The sequence below is a fragment of the Lepeophtheirus salmonis genome, chromosome 7, assembly GCF_016086655.4.
Source record: "Lepeophtheirus salmonis chromosome 7, UVic_Lsal_1.4, whole genome shotgun sequence".
NCBI classification, from domain to species: Eukaryota; Metazoa; Arthropoda; class Copepoda; order Siphonostomatoida; family Caligidae; genus Lepeophtheirus; species Lepeophtheirus salmonis.
The window spans coordinates 33,442,120-33,465,396 of record NC_052137.2 but is presented as its reverse complement, the minus strand read 5'-3'; the positions used below and the strand labels follow the sequence as shown (position 1 = coordinate 33,465,396).

The 23,277-nt window shown below is 30.4% G+C and overlaps 1 protein-coding gene across 5 annotated transcripts in view; it reads right to left on the bottom strand.

Moving 5' to 3' along the window:
* Positions 1-10,099: 10,099 nt before the first annotated feature.
* Positions 10,100-23,277, bottom strand: part of mnd (L-type amino acid transporter minidiscs) — a 74,641-nt gene continuing 61,463 nt past the window's right edge. For all 5 annotated transcript variants that reach the window (XM_040717080.2, XM_040717083.2, XM_040717082.2 and 2 more), the window contains exons 5-7: positions 20,140-20,490; positions 18,239-18,416; positions 10,100-10,632 (exon numbers count right to left, since the gene is read on the bottom strand). In XM_040717080.2, coding sequence (XP_040573014.1) covers positions 10,583-10,632; positions 18,239-18,416; positions 20,140-20,490 — 579 coding nt within the window. In that variant the 3' untranslated portion in view covers positions 10,100-10,582. The remainder of the gene's footprint in view (positions 10,633-18,238; positions 18,417-20,139; positions 20,491-23,277) is intronic.

The following is a 23,277-nucleotide window of genomic DNA, read 5'->3' as shown; positions in this document are numbered from 1 at the left end:
ACATTCTTCCACTGCAATAGATAGTACACCATCTATGAAAGGTCGTCATTGTTCCTTCACCAGTTTCTTAAAAAGCTGTACCTAGTGTACTTGTAGTAATTTGTACGGACAGCATTTGGTAGGATAAAAATCTAAGTGGTCGACTTCACAAATCAATTCATACTGTTATCATAGCAGTAAAGAAGATATAGGCACATTCCTTCAATGCAAGACTGTTTCGAAAGTCTTGAAGATTTTTAATGTTTGTTGCATCACACAAAAGTAAGTTATTGAAAAGAAATTTAGTCCGCTATGAACTTTAACAGTTTCCAAGCCATATGAATTAGATAAAGAAAATAACTTCTCAAATTATCACCTTCAAGTGTATTGTCCTCTCCTGGAAGGGTTGTAAAGATACATGTCTGAACGATATCAGGATTTTTATAGCTAATAGTACCAAGCTGAGTTGCTAATCCATTTTTAGAAGTCAATGGGGCAGAAAAAAGAGTAGTAGAGTAAGAATTATTTTTAATCAAGAACGATGGGTACATTGTTTAAGTTTCCCTGCACATCATACCCTCCAGATATTCGGTAAAGTTATAATTAAAGGCTACTACAAGTTTTGGGTTCCACTCTGTATATACCTACCGAGTGGTTTATTAAAATATGAACACTTTGAATTTTAAACTCCAACAAGATAAAATTTATTCTTTAACAATAGAATTTCAACAAAATTAATACTATAGATAGATGTGTGTATGAGCTATCTTAATCATAAATATAGCCACCCTCAATAGTAATGATAGCTTCTAGGCGACGACTGAGGAAGGTCTGAACCCACTGCAGTCATGTTGTCCCAGTGCTGACTGACAGTGGCTTTGAGGGCCTTGGTGTTTGTGTGACGGACACTACAGGCTTTCCCCTCGTCATGCACCCAAAAAGAGTAGTCGACGGTATTGGCGTTAGGGCTACGGGGGGTGGGAGTGTCAAAAGAGAGTCAAATCAAAATACTCTTTCAAAACTAATTCAAAAAACTCTTACAACGGAGGAGATGGGTTTCTTCCAACCTAGTGTCAAAAGTAGCCACACTATTCTGCCAAGGCTCTTTCCACCAACTTTTTTGATAGCTCTCTGAAAAGTCTGGCGTGGTCCTGGAGACCCCCGACTGCTTGGAGTACGACAATAGAAATCTGGTAATCGCGTTCAAGTGTCATTTTCTTGAATTATACATAAGCTCGAGAACTCAAGTAATGTTAAGTAACTACCTGGTTATGCTTTAATACATCAAAATATGAATGAATTTAAATCACTCAACCTTCATTAATTATTGAATTAGTAAGTGCTCATATTTCAATGAACCTCCCGATACATACTCATCTATGTACGAATATATGCCTTTTATATACATTTTGTTCAAAATAATATTTATTTATCTGTTGAGTACTTTGAGTTAAAACAGCATACATACTGCATCAAAGAATATTTTAATAAATAAACATGGGGCTTGTAATAATCCTTTATATATGTAGTTATGTTACATAGTAAATGTTATATGTATTTGTGTTAATGTGTTGCATCCTTTCAATGCTATAGCTGCACAAAACTATTGATTTAATTGAATGTGATTTGCAGTTAAATTTCGGTAGTACTCGTATTCAAATGAGAAGGGAGTTTTGTATGCATTTAATGCTTACTGTAAAATAAATGTGAAAGTAAAAGACATTCTTAGTTTTCTTACATAGAGAACATACTAATTGAAATATATACATAGTATAGGACAGTGGTTCTTAACCCTTTTACAACCATTATTACTCAATTTTAGGATCACAATAGAGTTTTTTTAATTAAAGTTAAAATAATTAAACGGCTTCTTTTTGAAAATAAATATTTGGAATAAAAAAAACATTATAATATTTAATCAAGGAAATTATAACTACATTGTTTTTATTGAAAAAATAATAGTATCTTATTTTTAATATAGATGGCGTTAAATATTGGTTATAAATAAGTGGCTTTTTCTAGTTAGCTATAGAAATTTAATTCTAGAGAAGGGAATATTTAATTATTCAGTTATAAGTGTAAGTCCTTCTTGAACTCGGATTAGAATTGAAGATTTAAATCCTTTGTAATTCAATTTGTGTTTATTTCCTATCCCTCACGCTGCTTGCAGCTGATCTAATACAACATTATGACATTCAAGCTGTTCTCCTCCCAAATATTCTTCAAATTGTGAGGATTATCACGTTCATTTTCGTTCTATTTTACTTCTTCATACTAACAGAACATGTTTTATGAATTATGCATCAGTTAAGGTTTTATTAGAACAAGATTTTTTATTCTCCAAAGCTGTTCTTATTAATGTTTAACTCTTGAAGACAGAACATCCTTGTAATGATTAATAATTAGTGTTTGTGCTCATGAAAGATGGAAAGTAAAAATGATGGTCTGCTTGGGATTTATAATTGTAAGTCCATGCTGGAATTGAGGATCAATATCAGAGTAAATTCACCGTAAAAGTCCTCGCTTACGAAGTGTGAATTTGTGTTTATTTCCTTTATCTCAAGGCTGCTTGCAGCTGATCTAATAAAACATCATGAAGACCATGCTGTTCTCTTCCGAAACATTCTTCAAATTGTCAGGACTACACTGTTAATTATAAGGTTTCTTTTATTTTTAAACAGCAGGAGAACATGTTTAATGCATCACTAATTTAGCCAATTTCGGGAATAAATTTGCCATGTTAGAGCTGTAATTTGTTTAACATATTTAAAAAAAGTCTTAAAAAAACAATAATATTTCATAAAAAAACAAAAACCCTTCATTATAGCTTCAAGGCAAGGGTAAAATTGTATTTAATATAAAAATTAGTTAAATATAATAATAAAAAGTCATGAAATTGTACTTGGAAGTAGCTTTTTCACAAAGTATCTTGACCAGTGGAATTATAATAAATCTGACTTTGACATATTTTACAGTTCTTATGAAGCTATATTGTATCTAGGTACGTAAACAGCAGAAGGGTGCATCAAATGTTTTTCCTGTTGAAGGGTAGGGAAGTTTTTTTCTATAAACTTCAAGATTGAAATAGTATCACCATACAACAACATTTTGCTCCGCAGGCTAAAACCGACATTTATTATTGTTATTTAAGCCGTAGAATACAAGTGTGACCATTAAAACTTTCAACAGATATTGGTTTGGCCTTTAATACCTTTTTCAAGAAATCAAGTTTTGGGGTATAACAACGATTCAGTACCATATTTCGACATGAAAGACCATGAACATAAAAAGCAAAAGTAAATATAAATTGATACACACATTTCAGCATTTAAAAAATAAATTATTTATTCTTTATCTTGATTACAATTCATAAAAAAGTATATAACCATCAAAAAATCAAGTGAAATGAAGGGCCTTACATAGAAGCTAATATCTTTATTAGTTATTTTTCTTGTGATGTATGGACCTTATATTTCAATTTAAAAAAATGCCTTAAAAAAGGTTGATCTTTATTTATTTTTGGTCAATTTAGTTTATAATATTTATTTAGAAATTTAAAAATAATAAGTTGGTTAGGTTGCGTGAATAAATATGACAATAATATTCCGGGTGGAAATGAATCACTTATGAGTTACATTAATAAATTATTTTGAATAAGACGCATCTATAAACTTGTTTGAATCCCCTTACATTAATTATTTTTGTAAAAATTATAACAAATGGTTCAATTTTTGTCATTAGAATATTTGTAAAATCTGTAAATATTACATCTATTCTATGAAAAAGATATTATGTTCTTTATTGTGAATCATTGTGGAATTTTGAAATTTCCTTCCAAAAATTAAATTGTTTGTGAATAAAGTGAAAAAAGAAATAAAGATTTTCCTTTCTTTCATTTTCTGTACTGAAGTTAAATTATATGTAAATTATATTTAATAAACGGTTTCGGCGAGATCACTTATTGTTCTCTACAATCCAGGAAATTAAAGTCACAAAATAATTTAGCAAATATCATAATCTTTTTTGTTCATATAAATATTTTATTGTAAAACATGTTTTTAAAATAACTTACTTTTTTTTTTCTTGATTCCTGTTAAGAAATTGCAATTCTGATAGAGGTAACTATTAACCAAATTTGCTAAAATTTGGTATTTTTGTTCTACTTACCTAGCTGCAGTAACAAAATTTGGTTCTACTGATTCTACCACGGATTATTAATTTCGGGGACAACTGCATCACCCTAGCCTACAGCCCCTCCAGACCACCACTTGCGGAAGCTTCTGATAATGTATTTATTTTTATTATGAAATGATTTCCCGAGAGTTATTTGATTATGTCATTTTATATAAATAGTCACCTAAATAAAATTCCTTTTAACTTATCTGTTTTGATTTTGCAGAATTTTATTTTGATTGTTATCAAATGTTATCTTAATCCTTCCATTTGCAAAATTGCTACCTTTTAATTTGATTTAAAAACCAACATTATGACCCTATTTGCTGACACATTTTTATATGACTAATCCAGTCTTATGTTATCATTTTATAAAATCAATTTTATACGGTCTCTGCAGCAATCTTGAATACACAATCGTTCTACTCAAATATCTGAAGAAACTTTGATCCAGACCACTAATTTATTAAAAATGAACATTAATTGAAGTTAATTATGATGTTTTTCAACAAAGAAAATATTGCTTTGTTGGCGTAATACGATATTTTATCTGGTTTACAATTTAAGCTTGATTAAATACAATCAAGGTTTAGAGAACGATTATATTTATGCCCAGTCAGAGACGAATTCTTGACCGAAATTTCGTCAAGAAAATAAATCATTTAAGCTTGAACCAAAGAAAAAATTGGTATTGGGCCAAGTCTCAACACCAGCATGAAAATATGTAGAGAGGGAAGAGAACCAAAAATTGCAATAGCGTATATAAGTTATGAAAACCCTAATTTTTATGGTATCAAGAACAGAGAAAAATCAAAACCCATTTGTGATATGTTTAAGTACTATATAAGACTATATATCTTTTCTTTTTTTTTGATGTGTTCTACTTCAGAAGTAATAAATGCATTGACACTCCACAGAACAGATTTTCAACTATCTGACGTTGAAGTATGTATCCATGGCGTACTATTCATAATGGAAGCTCAGAGCCAATTTAAATTTCGATGAGAGATGCAACATACATTTTTCTCCAAGACACCAGAAATTTTAACCTTTGTTTGAGCCTAAGTATGACTAGGACATTTCATACTTAAATGCAAATGACATAAAAGCATATGGGTTAAAAATGCCCGGGCTTCATACATAAATGTAGCTTTTTTCTTTAAATTCCCCGCATTTTTAGTTAGGACCAACCTTTAAAAAACAGCTGTCAAATTTAATGACAATCTGTTCTTTAAATTGTGAATTATTGAGCTAAGTGTGACGCTACTTTTGTTATTTTCATAACAAAAACAATGGATCAACAAAAATTTTGTAGCTTAATTTTACTTTGCTTCTTGAATAGGGGAACCCCCGTTCAAGCTAAGCAATAATTTGAAAAGTGTTAAGCGGATTCCGCTCCATAAAGTGAATAAAAAAATTTCCAAAATTAAAACCCCCTATTTTGAACGAAAAAAATGTGTTTTTCTTTGTAAAGCCCCGCACTTTTCAGCCAATGTCTTATCGTCAGTCATATTTTGTTAACTCGCCTTAAAGTAAATATATGTTAATTTGCTGTATAAAAATTTGGGTATGTTTAATCCAAATTATCTCTGAAATATATACATATAAACGGTGCACTTAGGAGCCAAAACACTAAAATGGAGTAAATAACAGAATATTTCAATCCTATTAAATTATCAAAGGTATAACCAAGGTGCTCTTTTCTGATGATTCGGTAGGCAAGGATCTAGATAATAGCAATCGTGAAGTCTTAAAGATGACAAGGGTGAACTAGAGAAGGGTTGCAGAGTGGTCCAAGGCCCAAGTGGAAACAAAGGACCCAAGAGGAGGGATTACAAGGAAAGAAGGATTGCTCTCCTGATTTGAATGTTACGGATTATTTTGTCAAAGATCAATAGAGGTCCTGAACCCACCTTGAAGTCCTTGATCGACTCCATCGTTCTGGAATGTAATAATATAGAAGTCTAGTTTCTAGGGCCTGAAGGCAATTCAAGACCGGAATAGAGGTGGTTATTGAGGTCAATGGAGGTTACATTGAGCGAAATATATTTTCAATGACTGTATCTACAGCTCAGTTTTTGTTTTTTTGAGTAAGTCTTCAAAATGACCATTTATGTTAGTTTAAAGTAGATAGATCAAAAGCACTGGATTTCGTTGTTATACCCTGTAAATGGCTAATTAATTAAATAACACTTAGAATAAGTACTATTAATTTAATATGCATTTAATTATGAAATATCCCTACGCAAATATCACAGTTAAAGATAAATCATCTTTTATGCTTGTACTAAAGGGGTCTTTTTGTAGCTGAAATCAAATAGAAGCAAAATAGAGGCCTGACATTCATTCAAATGGATGAAATTCAAGATTTAAACATAAAAAAGTTCATAAAAATAAATTTGGCTTCAGTCGAAGAAAACGAGATGACTTATGAGCTAGAAAAAAGTGACGAAGCTTTTCTTTATGTAATTTCTGGCTATATTGCACGGTCACAAATTTCAAGGCTGAAATGCAATAATTATTTCCACTTTTTTGTATTTTCAAAAAATTTCCCCTTGGTTACTTTCAGTGAATCAGGTCTTGAAGAGTCTAAACATCTAGTATAGGCACAAATAAATAGAGGAAGTCTCTATTCTCCAACATACTTTTATTTTAATATGATCACCAGAGGATTTGTGGTGTATCAAGTTATAATAAGAAATAAAAAATCCACGTCTTAATTTTTTCCTTGTCAAAATTTAGGAAAACTATTTTTTACTCTATGTTGTGAACTTGCTCATGACTTTGGTAACTACATATGCTATAATTGTTCTTTCAATCATTCATTACAAAGTTGGTTTTTTTTCTCATTGTTCGATTCAATTACTTAATATTATGACAAAAAATTATAGTAGAAATCTTAATAGGTACATTATATGAAAAGATCAGCTACACACACCCAAAAAGCTTTAATAAAATTATAAAAATTGTTAAGTTATCGTCCAATCAACAATAATAGTCAAGAATAATAATTCATCCTCATATATTTAAAAAAATTATCTCAGATAAAAAGAAAATGATTACACATTATTTACGACCTATACGTGGTAAATTGATATATCTTTCAACAAAAGAGTATAAAAAGAGGATCTGACCTTCCCCTGAAGCGGTAACAAAAGGTAGTGGGGAGACAGAATCCCAGCCTTCTCTGGGGCTCAAGTAAGCTTCATCCTACTCCGGGGGACTCACGTCTGTTGGATTGACGTTTTGTGAAAGTTAGACTCCATCAATCCAGCAAAGCGTTTACAGAAAGCCCAAGGGATAAAATCCTATTCTCCTCCGGAGGAGTCACGTTATTTCGTTATTTGCTCTGTGAGAGTCCAACTCCGTCTGTTATAATACGAAGAGGCTCAAGTGAGCTGTGAGAGTTCGACTCAGTCAATCAAGGAAACGGTCAAAGAGTGCCTCTGGTATTGAATACCAATGATCCAATATTTTTTTTAATGTAATGTCCTCTAGCACAACATGGAAGCCAGTGGTCCAGGAGAATACAAGGATCCTTGGGTGTAAAGACACACATCACTGATAATAAACAATAAGCATAGGGAAACAAGTAGGAGAGGAACCGTAAGTCTAGAATTCCATGCGTATTGTTTATGCTTTAATATATCGAAATAAGAATTAGTTTCCATAATTAATTATTGAATTAGTAAGGGCTCAGATTTCAATGGACCAGACTGTATTTCTCCATAAATCAAAATATTTACCCCTTAGAAAAAAAATATATAATAATTAACTGAATACCCTGTAAAATCAGCCATGAATAATACTAAACAATTGAATGGCTTGCACATTACAACATTGAACATAATCCCTCTAATTAACTATCCGAGCCTTGATGGATCATTCTCACTTGGGTTGCCAAAAATATATTTTCACTTCTTTGTATTTCAACGATTGATATATATGTTATTTACAATATATTTCTCTATCCCCAGCTACATTTATTTCCGTTCTAGTTAGACATATATTTTCTTACATTATATAATCTACACTTACATGTATAAGTATAATCTTCTTTCATTAAATAAAGTAGCTCCAGATTGAATACTAAAAAATAAAATAATAAAAAAATGAAAAGGAAAGTTACAAAGTTTATAAATTATTTCAATTAATGTTTTCTTTAGAAAAAAGCTTTGAATTATTATTTGTCTTTTGTGTATGTAGAACTTGACTTTTCCTTTCCTTTACATGTTTGTACTCCATAATTAAAGTATATACCTACATAATTTCATTTAAAGGGTCCATAAATAACAGTATATTAAAACGATGCACGCCTTCTCTCATAAACTACAATAAAAAAATTTAAAGGAGATATAAAAATTGAAAATGACATTTTATAGTCATTTTGGTTCATTTTTAATTACTCCCATATGTGAATACAGTCACTAAAAAGAATTAAAAAATATGAGAAAGTAAAAAAAAACCTATTTTGAAATGTGCACGGAAAATATTATTATTATTGTAATTTTGCTTAGATGTCATTACGGGTATTTTTTTTTTTTTTTTTTTTTTTTGAGGGAGGTCTTGGTTTTTCGTTTTTGTTTTTTTTAATCGAAACTGGGGGCCGTGAGGGGAGGCTAAGGGCATAGGAAGATGGAGAATTGAGGATTGCATTCATTCTACACATGTTTCTTATAAAGGGGCCTCAGCTAAAAATGTAATATTGTAGGGGGGGGCATAGTAAAGTTTGAAAAACCTTGGTTTAATGAATATTATAGTGATCATATCATAGGACCCGACAAGTTTAGTAGCGGACCTGGATCAATAATCTACCCCACCCCTTCCCTCTTTTATTTACACCGTGTGGTGCCTAAAACCACTTTTCCAGATGCATAAGAAGCATTTAGCTATTTGGAACTCGAATACAACTGTATCACCCTGTCGACGTTAAAAAATCATTGGAAAATACTGCAATTGAAAAAAAAAAAAACTCGGAAAATTGACTTATTGATTAAAGTTAATTTATTTGTTATAATATATATATTATATTTTATTTTTATATTCGATATAGGAACAAAAGTAGAAGAACCAAGATCGATAACCAATATATATTGTGGTCTCGGTTTGAACTTTGTAGGTTCCAGTTCCAACAGTTAAATAACGGGGACTGCTAGACCGATAAGGGCACAACCTTGATCCTTAGTAGATAAGGAATGAGATTTGGGGTTTTTTCCTTCATCTCACAACAGCTTTTAGCTGATCTAATGTAAACATTTTAACAACCACACTGTTCTCCTTCCAAACGTTTTTCAAAGGGTCAGGGTGAGCACATTTATTTCATGTTTCTTTTTTGAACGTATCGGACGATAATATTATTTGAATCTATGAAGATGAGCAGTGATGCTATTCAGGAGTTTTTGAGCCTGTTAAAAAAAGAAACCGAAAATTAACATGGTAATTCTGACAATTTGAAGAATGATTTGTAGCGGTGTAGCTTAGCAGTCATGATATTGCATTAGATCAGCTACACGCAGCTGTAACGACAGGGAGATGGAAATAAACAAAGGCATTGGCAAGAATTACTACAATGTCGGTCCTCAATTCTACTCTCCGTCCAACAAGGACTTACAATTATAACTCCACAACAAATCTTCAGGGTTACTCTCCATTTTTTTATGAAACACACAAAAGTTTTGTATAAATAAATAATTTGTTCACTCACCAGGAATTAAATAAGAAAATTCACTCTTTGCTTTAGCTAATCTGAAAAAAAAATGGGTTAACTAAAAAATTCAACTAATTTTCATCACTAAGGATGAAACTCTAGCCTGGTGGAGAAAAACAATTGCAAAATCTACAAGAGCCCTACAATGAAAAAGATCCGAAGAGAGAAGGTCTAAACTGTTCAACTAGTACCTGTCCCTCAATCTACTAAATGTATTACTAATAATAATCCCAACAAAGGTATAAGAAATTAAAATCTTTATTATTTAAAGGAAGAAAAATTATTTCTTTATAAATTTGTTAATTTGGAATTTAGAGTTATACTATCCTTCCTATCAATGCAATGTGTATATCCAAATAATCATAGACTCGCCATCAGATATAATGATTAAGATATTATGTTGATCTTAGGCATGTATGTACTCGTATTTTTATTTTCAACGAAGTTAATAAAACTGCTTATTTCTTATTTTCCATCGAGCAAATATATGTAACTTAAAAAAATATATATATATAAAATATATCACAAAACAAACACACTTGTTCACTACAAAAGATAGGAATCAGTAACAAATATAAATGATACAAAAATATATATTAAAATAAATGCATTGGAGATGCGAAGATTTATCTGTCAAATAATGTCTTTACTTTACTTTCCATCATCGTCATCCTATCCACGATTGAAGTAAGAGGAGAAAAATGACTAAACAGGATGTACTCATTATTCAGGAACTGCCAGAAAGAGCTTTTGGAAGAATCGATCAATGCGATCTAAAAAAGAAAAGGCGAAAAAAATATTATTATCGTTGTAAATGTTTAAAAAAATCATTTTAAGATGAAATATGTGCAGTACGTCTCTGCGAATCGTGAATGAAACTCTATAAAAAAAGACTTTACAAAGCTATTTTTTGCTACTATATACAAAAAATTCCATTTCAAAGTGGCCCTGTGGCCTCCATCATGGATTTGATCTAAGGCCTGAAGTCATTGCATTCCTTCTTCACATTTTCCTCCGCTATGTCAGCCCACTCCTTTCCATAGCAGCCTTTAAGGCATCCACATGGGAGATGACACAGGCCCTTTTCTTGCTAAAGATATCATAGTCAAGGTTGTAGTCTGGTGAGAACAGAAGCCACATTGACAGGGCTAGAAATTCGCCAAATTGTATTCATACCACTTTTTTTTTTTTTTTTTTTTTTTGTGGCCTAGTGGCCGGGGTGGAGTTTAGCTGGAAAACATATCTGTCGTAGATGTATTTGTCCTTTAACCAGGGAAAGGCCACTATCTCCATGACCCCCAGGTGCACGCCCACACAAATCTTAAAGCCCTTCGGAACCCAAAAAGTATTGTAAGTCCGCTATCTTTATCTGGTTTTGCCCACACCTCCCAGCCGGCATCTCAAAGGTCTTGTTGTCCCCCGTCAGCTTTTTATTCTTGGTTTCACAAGACTTGTTTGTCTTTATTGTTCCATCAGTTGATATAGGGGGGTGAATGGGTAAATTATTTAGTAAGTCAATGAAACCTCTCCAAAGTTTCCTTCACGATTCGTTGAGACACGCTGTCGATCTCATAGATGAAAAGAATAACAACATTAGAGAATGAAGTCAGCATTAATAAAAGAAAAACCACTTGACTACATACTAATAAGTAATATTATTTATCTATAGACCCAGATGTGTATATTACTCTTAATAATCTTGAAATATAATAAGGGAAGGACCAAATAATTTAATTGAAGTAGGACTTATCTTTGCAAATACATTAACCATTTCCCTCATTATTAGTTTTAGAAAGCAAATATTTATAATAGATTATGTAAGTTGCATACAAAATGTTCTTAGTATAATTTTTTTCTTTAGAGGCCTATTACTAACGACTGCAGTATAATTAAGAGCCTTTTATTCCCTATACACTTTGCCCAAAAAGAAAAGTTTAAAATTATGTATCTATATCAGAAACGTTTATTGATTGGTATGAAAGATTTATTAATATAATACAAAGGTGATCATTTTATGACTACATCATTATAACAGGAACTATATTTCTTTTCTGTTTGAGAAATATTCTCAAAAGGAGGTAAAGTCAAATTTCAGCCCCCAAAAAATTAAAACTTATGCTCTATGTTAAAAAAGAATGAATCTATTCAAACACTTGTATGCCTCGTTCATAAGTTATTAAAAGCTTAGAAATAAGCTTATTCTTTTAAATAGCTTAGCTATTTGAAGCTAAAATTTATGTGGAACCAACATTGATGAATTATTTTTAAGATTTTTTATGCTATTTTACTACTTTTTGAATTCCTATTTATAAATCTAGGACTAGTCTTATTTTTAAGGTAGATTATAGTGTTTATTGGATATTAATTTTTCGATTATTTTTCAACTCTCTGAAGAGTCATTACAAAATTTGGAATGACGCAAGATTAAAAAATATACCTTAAAACAGGGATTCACAACCTTTTTTTAGTGATGTAGCACTTGTAAAATATTTATTTAACCTAAGTACCCCCTTACCAGCACAAAAAATATTTACTACTTGGTGGGACAAGGGCGTTTGCTTGATTAGATATATAAAAATCATAAATATTAAATTTTTTGGAAAAAAAATTATAAATATTAAATTTTTTCTAGAAATATTTAAAAATTCATAGTTATTTACAGAAAATTAAATTAAATTTCAAATATTAAATTTCCTAGTGAAAATCAAAAATTCCTTAATTTGGGGGCTACAGCCCCTCCAACCCTCTGCCTGCAGACGCCCTTATGTTATGTACCATTTGAAAATATCCTTTCAAAATCTAAAGTACCCCAAGGGTTACACGTACTCTAAATTTGAGAACCACTGCCTTAAATCATCGTTATAATTCAATTATAATTTTAGACCCATATTAGACTTAGATTAAGATACCTGACAGGCGATTATAAAAACTATAGCGCCTCGGCGTTTTTGGAATTTTATAGGATCCTATAGGTTGCCAATTGAGCGTTCCTGTGACGTCATGATTGCGTAGGTCGGTCATTTTGGGGGCCTAAACAACCAAGCTTTATAACAATCAAAACCATTTTTTCATTTATATGAAGAAAAATAGTGAATTATTGGATGTGAAAAGGGGACCAAGAAATCGAAGGTCAGATATCTTACTATCTATTATAAATTTATCCCTCTATTGCTTAGTTTTATAGCATATCTGTCCCTAAAATGTATTATAAATATGATTTTACATCGTTATACAACTTTATTTCTATTTTGTATATAACAAATAACTATTTTAATGGAAAGAGTATGATATTTATCTCAAATTATCCTACTTTTGTTGTATCTAATCGATCAAAAAAAGTACACAATCTAGTCATTTTTTAGTAGATATTACTTCGATTTAATTCAAATATCATTGTATATCATTGGAATTAAGTAGTATTTAATGCAGGTCTTTCTTTATTCTTAAAGCCATTTTATGAAGATTCATTATGCTTTATTAGAAATTTTTCAATTTTATGTTGTAAAATATCAACTGTGAGGCCCCAAGATGGCGTTTATTTTTACTATGATGTAATTTATGATGTCAGTGCTTATATATTATGAGCAATGAACAAATTTATAAAATATATATTATCTGCAAGGTGGCGTGACAGTCAGTTGCTATGGAACCTAACATAATTTTTTCAAAGAGCACTTAATGTAAGTAACACCCCTATATTTTATATTAAATAAAATTATATTTAAAGGCATCGGCGCCAGAATGGATTTACAAGTAGGAAGGACAAATTATATCGTGGTGACGTAATCAGCAGGATTTTTCTATTGATACTGGATAGATTTTTTTAATCACAATTTTGACAGATTTTTTTAAACTGCCAAATTTGATTAAATTACTTTTCTTATAGGGTTTTTTAGACAATTTTTATAGTTACATTTTTTTGGAAGGGCCTAAATTCGAACGAATAATATTTTCTTTAAGAAAAGGCAATGAAATTTTTAATTTTATATAAAATGTAACGTTGATATTTTAAAAATTTATGGGGAAGACGATAATTTTATGAGACGATGACGATAAAAATTTTGCAAAAGGGGGCAATAGCCCTATAGTTCCGGTGACACGGATTCAGAGAATTGTATTATTTTGCCGCAGGACAACACCAATCTGTACAGCATTGTTTACAAACTAATATAAGTGAACAACGCTCATGTTCCATTGGTTATAAACCAGTGGTATACCTGGGGCGTTGCTAACTTTCATCATTTTGGGGGGAGTTGGTGTTTAGGCCATAAATTAATAACACCACAATACAAATACTTATATCAATTAGTTTATTATATATGTTGTGTAGAAGTTGCGTTTTTAAACAAATTGCAACCCAAAAAATGAGATGAATAATTTTAAATGAAAAATTACCAGTACCTGGGATGAAGATCATGTAATGTATGTCTCGGATGTCTCTTTAGAAATTTAAACACAGATTATATTTAAAATCACTTAGGAATATTGCAAGGAAACAAAAAAATCATTGAAGAGGCTTCGGTTTTATTGTTTTTTTCTTAATTTGAATTTGACTCACCATTTGAGCTGAGTCCAAAAATCATTGCATCGCATTGATACAACATTACAACTAGTTTTAATATTAAAACACGGATATCTTGTCATTCAAAAGAGTCAAACTGTCTAGTTTAATAGAAATATTGATTAAATTAGAACTTTAAAATGAATATCAATATTTTCAGCTTTGTGACTCAATATTAAAAGCAGAAATCAAACTATTCAACTGATATCATTTACTCTTCATAGTTGTTGTTGCTTTTTTAATTACAAACTTTGCTCTTCAAAAATTTGAGATTTTCATACCAAATCCATTTGTTTTGAATGTATTCTTTAAAAGTAAGTAAATATGTACTCAGAAAAATTGAGGATTAAAACTTATTCATGATGTAGAATATTGTGAGAAGCTTCATTTGAAGGAGACAATGTATTTGCATCACTCTCCTCCATTTCTCATCTCAGATCCTCCTTATATCATTTACGCGTCTTGGGTGATAAAACGCCTATTTGAAGAGAGCATTTTCCTTTACGATTTTGAATATTATGTACACATAAATTTTATACACTTTTTATGAATACAAGGGATCACTTTTTTTTGTATTACACCCTCAGGATATATGTATGTATATGTGTATACATACAAATTACAAAAATAAGATATAAAAACCCCTTCAAGCACCCTTAAGATGTCAAATAGTATTAAACGAGAGGAGGGGAAATCTTATTGATAATTCAAATATTATTATTATCATTTAAAAAGGCTAATAAAGAAATGTGAAGTGGGGATCTTAGAGCCATTTGAGAGGGGGTAAGTAAATAAATAGTAGCAGTCCCGTAACCAGAGGTTAAAAAAATAGGAAATCACACTTCTTTTGTAACTATCTGAAAATAATTTATTATTTTTCAAAGTTGTTAACATTGTTCTTTTATTATTGAAGAGAGAACATATAAGTAATCACTAATAAGTTACAGAAAAATAATAACTCTTAGGATTTGTTGTCGAGTAATAAGTCCTTGTTAGACTAGGAGCCGAAATGAGGGAGTATGTAACTCCTCCTTACCGTATCATTGCCAGATTCGAAGTGGGTGTTTGTCTTTATTTCTCTCACAGCTGCTTATAGCTGATTGAATGAAAAGTCATGACAGCTAAACTACTCTCTTTCAAAACATTCTTCAAATTGTCAGGGTTAAATGTTCATTTTCTGTTCCTTATTTTTAACATGTTGGTGTCTCATACTATACTAATTGAATCTTTGGATATAAGCCATAAATAAACAAAGATCACGTGATCAATATTCGTCCAAATATAGTTGTCTAGAAGACTACTTTTTTGTCCACCAGGGGTGTATTTGAATACTACTCTTACGTTAAAAGTGTAAATCCTTCTAGTACTCTGAGTAGAATTGAATATGTCATTGCAAGGTACGGAGTGGGTGTTTGTGTTTAATGATCTACATATTCTCATAGCTGCTCGCAGCTAATTAAATGAAAACTCATGAAAGCTAAATACCTCTCTTCCCAAACAGTACTCAAATTGTCAAGGTGATTGACCACGGGTATTTTTGGTTTTTTTAACATACCAGTGAATAGCATTTTTTTTAAATATCTGCCTGTAACCAGATCTTTATTTAGGGTTGGTATCTGAACAAAAAAGAAAGCAAAAATTAACATGATAACACTGCCAATTTGAAGAAAATTTGAGAGGAGTGCCGCATAGCTGACATGACGTATCATTAAATTATCTACAAGCAGCTGTGAGATGAAATAAATAAACGCAAGTATATGTTATTTTGACTATAACTTTAGAAAATAAAAATAAAACACTTGTCAAGTTGACAACAACAAAAATTGCACGCTAAAAATGCTTAAGATTTGCAATACTACTTATACTACTATAGACTGAGAAAGTGGAAGGCGGGCAATTGTCATTTTACCTTCATTTAGGAAAAACTAGCAATAATAATGTACATTTAAACAATAATCCATGGTTTTATTTTTTTAAATGTCATCAAAAAATGTCCTTTATAAATTTAAAAAAATCTTAGTCCTAAATATTTTGGAAAAATGTGTTGCTCCCTAATAACTTATCATAATTTATTACCACATTAAAGTTACCAACTGTCTTTTTTTTACATCCAGTCCAGGGATTTTTTTAATATTAAATTGTGAAATATCTGAAAATCGACTTCAATAAAAAGTAAATTTAAATTAAATATTAAAAAAATTCAAAGTCCAAAATATATTTTGTTAAAAGTAAGATACAAAATATTTTTTAACCAAGCAAGAATCATTAACAGTTTATTTTTCAGTTAATTAATATAAAAATATTTACCCCTCCCCCTCCCCCTTTTCATAGACTAAAAAAGACATGGATGTGTCTTCTTTTTGAAAAATCATCAAAAAATCAACCTAGCTCTCCATATCTAAGGAGAGGCACCCCAAACTATAGGAGGGGCCAGCTCTATGATTTTTATTTGCGTGTTAAGAATCTTAGACTACATTTTTTTTTTAAAAGCTAAAATCGCATTTTTTTTTTTTTTTTAAATATATAAGCGAAAACAAAGTCAAATTTGGAATTAAGACATTCGTATATAATAAAAATAGGCGTATAGTCAATGTTCTCTCGTATACCAATCTTTTATTGCATAAAATACTTTGCATAGAAAAACATGAAGTAGGTAAAAAAACCTGCATCAAGTCACTTTTTTTCCTTTCTTTTTTTTTTTTTGTACTAACTGCATGGGACTTTTTCGCGAGAATGAAGAATTTCCATGAGGATTTTTACTTTTAATAGGTACAAATCGTTAGCTTGCGCCCAAAATTTGTGTTCTAAGTTTCTTTTTAAGTTAATTTCACATTACTTTTCAATCAATATGGATACATATTATGAGTGCCACTTGAAAAACACTTTTGCTGAAAGATATACTAAAAATTCTGATGATTTATTAGGATCAGGATCATATCAAACGTTGGTTGCCTCTAAATGGGAAGTTTCAAAAGTTAGTTAATCAATTACATACATATCCAAAAAATTGTGGTTTTTTATATACTTTTTATCTGAAAAACAGCAGTTTCCTTTATCCGGATTGGAATGTATATTGATAGCTAAGCCTCTAACATGGTGCCACTTTCTGTTTATATTTGTTTCGTCATTGAAAACACTATAAAGAGCTATAAGTTATGGCTAAAATTTGGGCTGCAGAATCGGAGTCAGGAGTCGAAAAATAATAGAAACTCCGACAATGGCTATTAGGTAGGTACTATTAATTTATCAAAATTGAAAGTGGAAACTAATTTATAAGTTTACTTCACAAATTTCAATTAGAATAATCAATGGTATCATGGTGAAGTGTAACTTTGCAGTGAGAAGTTATTTAAATTGTCGTTCCTAGGTTACGAGTGCATAAGTTATGTTCAGAAACTTACGAAGAAACTAGAAATATATATATAAGTATTTTGATACATTTAATTTGTTGTTAATCATGTTAAATATTTTATATTCAAAATATTTTTTCAATACCTGTAACAATTATTTACTATACATATAAATTTAAAAAAATTAAATTAAATCTATAATTATAATTTTTACACTCAAATGACTTAATACTGCTTATATATACTATAAAATATATTATTAGCCCTGATTTAAACATCCATGTTATCTTTTAAACTCTTCAGTAGTCGAAGATCATAGGATACATTTGCAATTCTATGATTGTTAAGCCCAAAAATTTAGTATGTAGTCACATACCTGCAGTTATAGTAGAATATAATGTGAATTACGTTCAGTCGGTGGGGACACAAAAATTGTTTTTAAGAGGACACGGCTCTTTAGCTACGTACCTTCCATCGCTTTGATCCATTTAGGCCGATTTTTCCAATAGATGAAAAGGAAGTAAAAGGGAGTTCCGAGGAATACGATCCCTAATGCACCTCCAACAAGGAGTGGATCCACAAATATGGGAAGAATGATGAGAAAGATACAAGTAATTAAAAATATGATTGGAAGGAGTATATTATTCTGAAAAAAAGACAAAATAAGCAGAAATTATGTTAAACAAAATATTAATTAATTCCTTTTATAAATGAAAAATTTTATATTTAAACTATTTATTTTCCAATGAATTTATTTTGAAATTTAATTTTTGATTTTCTAAAAAAATAATTTTTTGAAATTTTTTTCAAAAAATTTAATATTATAATTTTTTCTTTAAATAATTCAATATTTGAAATTAAATTTTTTATTGTCAAAAATAATTTAATTTTTGATATCCCAAAAAATCTAAATTTTTCAAAAAATCTAATTTTTGAATGTATTTTTTCAAAAAAATAATATTTGAATTTCTTTTCAAGTAAATTAATATTTGAAATTCAATTCTTGATTTTCTAAAAAATTTAATACGTGAAATTTAATTTTTGATTTTTTTTTCCAAAAAAAATAATTTACTATAAATGGTTGAGACTTTCTGACATTTTTTTCCTAAAAATTTAATTTCCTGTGAATCGCTACAGGATTTGTGAGTTTTTTTTTCAGAAAAAAGTTAATATTTTGTATATAGCTATAGATTTTTTTAATTTTTTCAAAAAACCTAGTTATATTATCCGGCCGACACCCCAGTAATATGCATGTACATAAATAAAAGAATGACATAAATAGAATTAAATGCACTCTTCAAAAAAGGAAAAATTTCTCGAACAAGGAGGTGAAAAAATATAGATTTTTTTTTTTTTTAAATATATAAAACGTCTCTTCAATGAAATTTGAGCAAACACACATGTACTACTACAAAAGGATAAAATAAAAGAAAGAATTATTTCTTCGAAAGGCTCTTATAAGGAAACAATGGCCTTTTAATGCAAAAACTTTTACCTCCTTGTCTATATATTTTTCTTTCTCTACATAAATAGATTAAGAATAAATAAATCAATCAATTTGTGCAATTACTCAAAAACAAAGTTACTATACATGCAGAATATCTTTAAACCTTCGTTAGTGACCTGGGATATTATACACCCCAGGATTTAAAAAAATGCGTCTTATTCCTTCAACAAAGTATTACCACGCTAACACAAGAATACCCCATGTATTGTGCTATCAGCTGTTGATTCACTCATTTCACTTGATACGTTAGGCTATTCCATAATGTACGACAGGAATACGATTTCTTATTGGTCCTTCTTTATATATATATATAATGCAATTTTTAATTGAGGTTTAGTGAGTTGAATTAATTTTCTTTTTAAAAGTCGTTCATTTGTTTTTACTCTTGATTTCTTGGATTTTTGTTTTTTCTTTTTATTACGAGGAAATGTAATAATATAGTTATTATTTTACATAATACACCCAAGGCTACCAATTTGAATCACCAAATTCGTATCAAATAATACATATTTAAAAGAAACTTATATCAAAAATAAAAATACAATGTTTTTACTCGTGTTATGACAGTCCAATATATTCTTAGGACCGGTCCTTGTGACTGTCGGTCGTAAGGACTGTCAGTACTAGAACTGACTAAAAAAAGAAGAAACAAAGTTGTTCTACGTCAAGGACCAAACAGTTAAAGAGTTAGCACTGATATGTAGGACAAAATTGGCCGGGAATGCAGTTTTCAGTACTAAATAACAAATTACACCGTGTAATTAATTAATTGTTATTTTTGGTGTTTAATTCTTGCCCATTTCACTAAGCTCATTATTTATAAAATGTTAAAACAACCAATATATAAGTAATAAGTATGTACCTTAATGGGCCTCTCTCTGTCTGGTTGAGTGTACCTCAATTTGAGTAGACCAGTTACAGAGATGGCAATGAATGCGGACTCGATGAAAGATGCATAGTTAATGAGCTGATAGACATCAGAAGTCCAACAAAGAGCAACAGTTGTCATTCCTAGAAAAACAAGGCATGGCATGGGAGTTAAGTGACTGTAGTTGATGAGAGCCATGAACTTGGGGAAATGTCCGTTTCGGGCTCCGACAAAGAAGAGGCGACTGCTGGAAAATATTCCTCCATTCACTGCTCCAAAGGTGGAGCATGCGACGAAAACAGGGATGATCCAAGACATGACTCCAAGGATTCTGTTTCCATAGGTCTAGAAATGAAATAAATAAAAATTGGAATAGAAGTTTATTCATGTGTACACTTAAATATTAGTTTTGCAACTCGGTCCAACACCGATTTTTTTTTTTTTTTTTTTTTTTTGGTTTGGGTCTTAGGTTGGTTCTACCAATATATCATTATTGGCAAAAATCGTTCTACCAATGTCTGTGCTTACTTATATACATTATTAAGCAAAAAAAAATATTGTTTTATTATTTCAAAAGGTCAACAACCAGTCAAAGGAAATCAAATCAGGATTTTAGTATAGACTAACCTAGATTTAAGACTAGGGGCTCCTACCTGAAGGGCCCTGGATAAATTTAATTTTTCTTTCATTTATAATTTTAACCTATAATAAATGTTATACTAATGGGCATACATATCAAAATTTAGGTACATCCATTGAAAATGAAATTCTGCTCACTTAGGCAGGCAATATATTTGAGCCTAACAGGAATAAATTGACTCTTGAGTATGGAGAAGAAATAACTTATTTAATCATTCTAATTTATTATTTATTTTATATTTATTATTTACAATAATTTGTAATCATAATTATACAGGATATATTTATGTCTTTTCTCGTCAAGTCCTAATTAATAAATAGTTAAGCATGAAACAAAGTAAATCATTTTCTTATTTATTTTATACATAATATTAATAATGAATCGTTCATAAAGATGGAATCAAAATTAGCTAAAATTTTGTTGTCGACACATTTGTAGTATTAAATAATTTTTTCTAGACTGATGTTTTGGTCCACATTTTGGATCATTTTTTTTCAGTAACACTTATGGATCGATTTTTTAACTGTTACATATATTATAAGGGACCGAAGTTTTTCTTTTCTAGATCAACTTTCATTGATTTTTCCATTATATTATAAAAATATGTTACATAGATTATATATTTAGATATCCTTGAAACTTTAAAAAGTATACGATATGTTCCAGAATAAATGCTGTATACATGTAAAATATATATTAATAATACAACGTAGCACTCTTGGGTACTAATAACAACACAAACTAATGGTTCCTTCAATCTAAAAGTATATTTTAGTAAAGAAATTAGGAATTTCAATATGGGACCCTTATAAACAATTAGAGTAATCAGTTAGTTGATACAATTTGACTGCTCTTTTGCAAAATTGTCGTGCAAAACTCTTTAAAAAGTAACATTGATTCATTTTAAGAGTCATCTAGCGCCTAAAAAATAAGTTGGGATGTTATTTTATATATTATTAAAGCAAAATTTGTATGTTTTTCGACGCCTAATAACTACGTGTAATCCCCGAATAATTTAGAATCTATCCATCCATATATTACAATATGAAATTATAAAAAATAATATATTCAATCATTTGAAATATAGAAATGCTATTAATTCGAGAATTGCTAAGGCCTGTGATCATTATTCATTCAATAAGATTGGATAAAGTGGACTTTTGTGTTCTCCAAGAGTTGAGACCAGCAGACGATAAAGGGAATCGAACGAATATATGTTTAACATGATCATCCATCTCAAGAGATTCCCAAATTCGGAGTGCCATATTTTAGGCGAAACGACGGGAGGAAAGTTCCGCGGAGCTATCTCTGTTCAAACTTCGTATAACGTCATTACACCATGTTCACAATTTGAAAACACATCTTTTTTTCTTTGGACTGATCTAAAGGGAACTTTTTTAAAGGACCGAATGTCTTTGGTCCGCTTAAAGATCTCAGACCGAAACTTAACACTAATAATTAGTTGTGTCATTTATAATTTAAACTTGACTATTTGAAATAATAAAAAGAAAAAGCCATGACTGATTGTTGTTATTGCTTTCTTCGTGAGACTCTCTCTCTCTTGAAACTTTAAGAAAACAAAAAGAATAAAGAAGCTATTTGTTTTGCTTTTTTCAAAGATATTTGTATATTTATATGTATGTAAAATGTAAGTCTACATTTGTTGGAATTTTACAAATTAGAATAATAAATTGGGGAATAAGGGGAAACAACTTGATTAAAGATTTGATGAAGAATATACCATATATAGACAGGGTTGATCTTATCTTGTGATATACATTTTATTATTTTGGATCTGGAATGACATTTGTACAAAATTACAAAAGGAGGAGCACAATACATCTTATATTTGAGAAGAGGAAGCTGAGACAGTTGGAAAAAGCAATGAAGATTCTAAATTTTCTGAGGGCCAAGATCAATTCAGGCAAAGTTTATCTCTTGCCCGAGGATTTTTTGTTTTTTTCATCGTTGATGTCACTCTGAATAAGCAGAACATCCGCTACATCACAACCAAACATCCAGAATATGTCTCAGCTTCACTGAGACATATCTTCAGAACACAAAATTCAGTCAGAACCATTGTCTTGGGCGTTGAGGAGTTTACCCTCCCATTTTTGTGGAAGGAAGGAGTGGCTCAATGCAGATGTTAACATTGTACTTCTGGATTAGAAAGTGCTAACTTGGGCCATATAAAATTTCAGGGACAACTATGTTTTTACTCAATACGAAGCTCTGTGGCTATCCGTATTTATATCTGCAGTCCAGTTCAGTCTCGTTCTGGTATAGATCAGTTCTGCATATCAGTCTTAAAATTCATTAAATTACGTCCTTGGTAACTTCACTCACCTTTATTCTTTTTTCTTTTTTTAATCAGTTCTAGTACTGATAATCTGAAGGACCAACGGTCTTGAGAAACGATTTAAAGGACTGATGGGACCGGTCCTAAGACTAGACCGGACCAAATCAATAAGGACTGGCACAACAATGTTCAG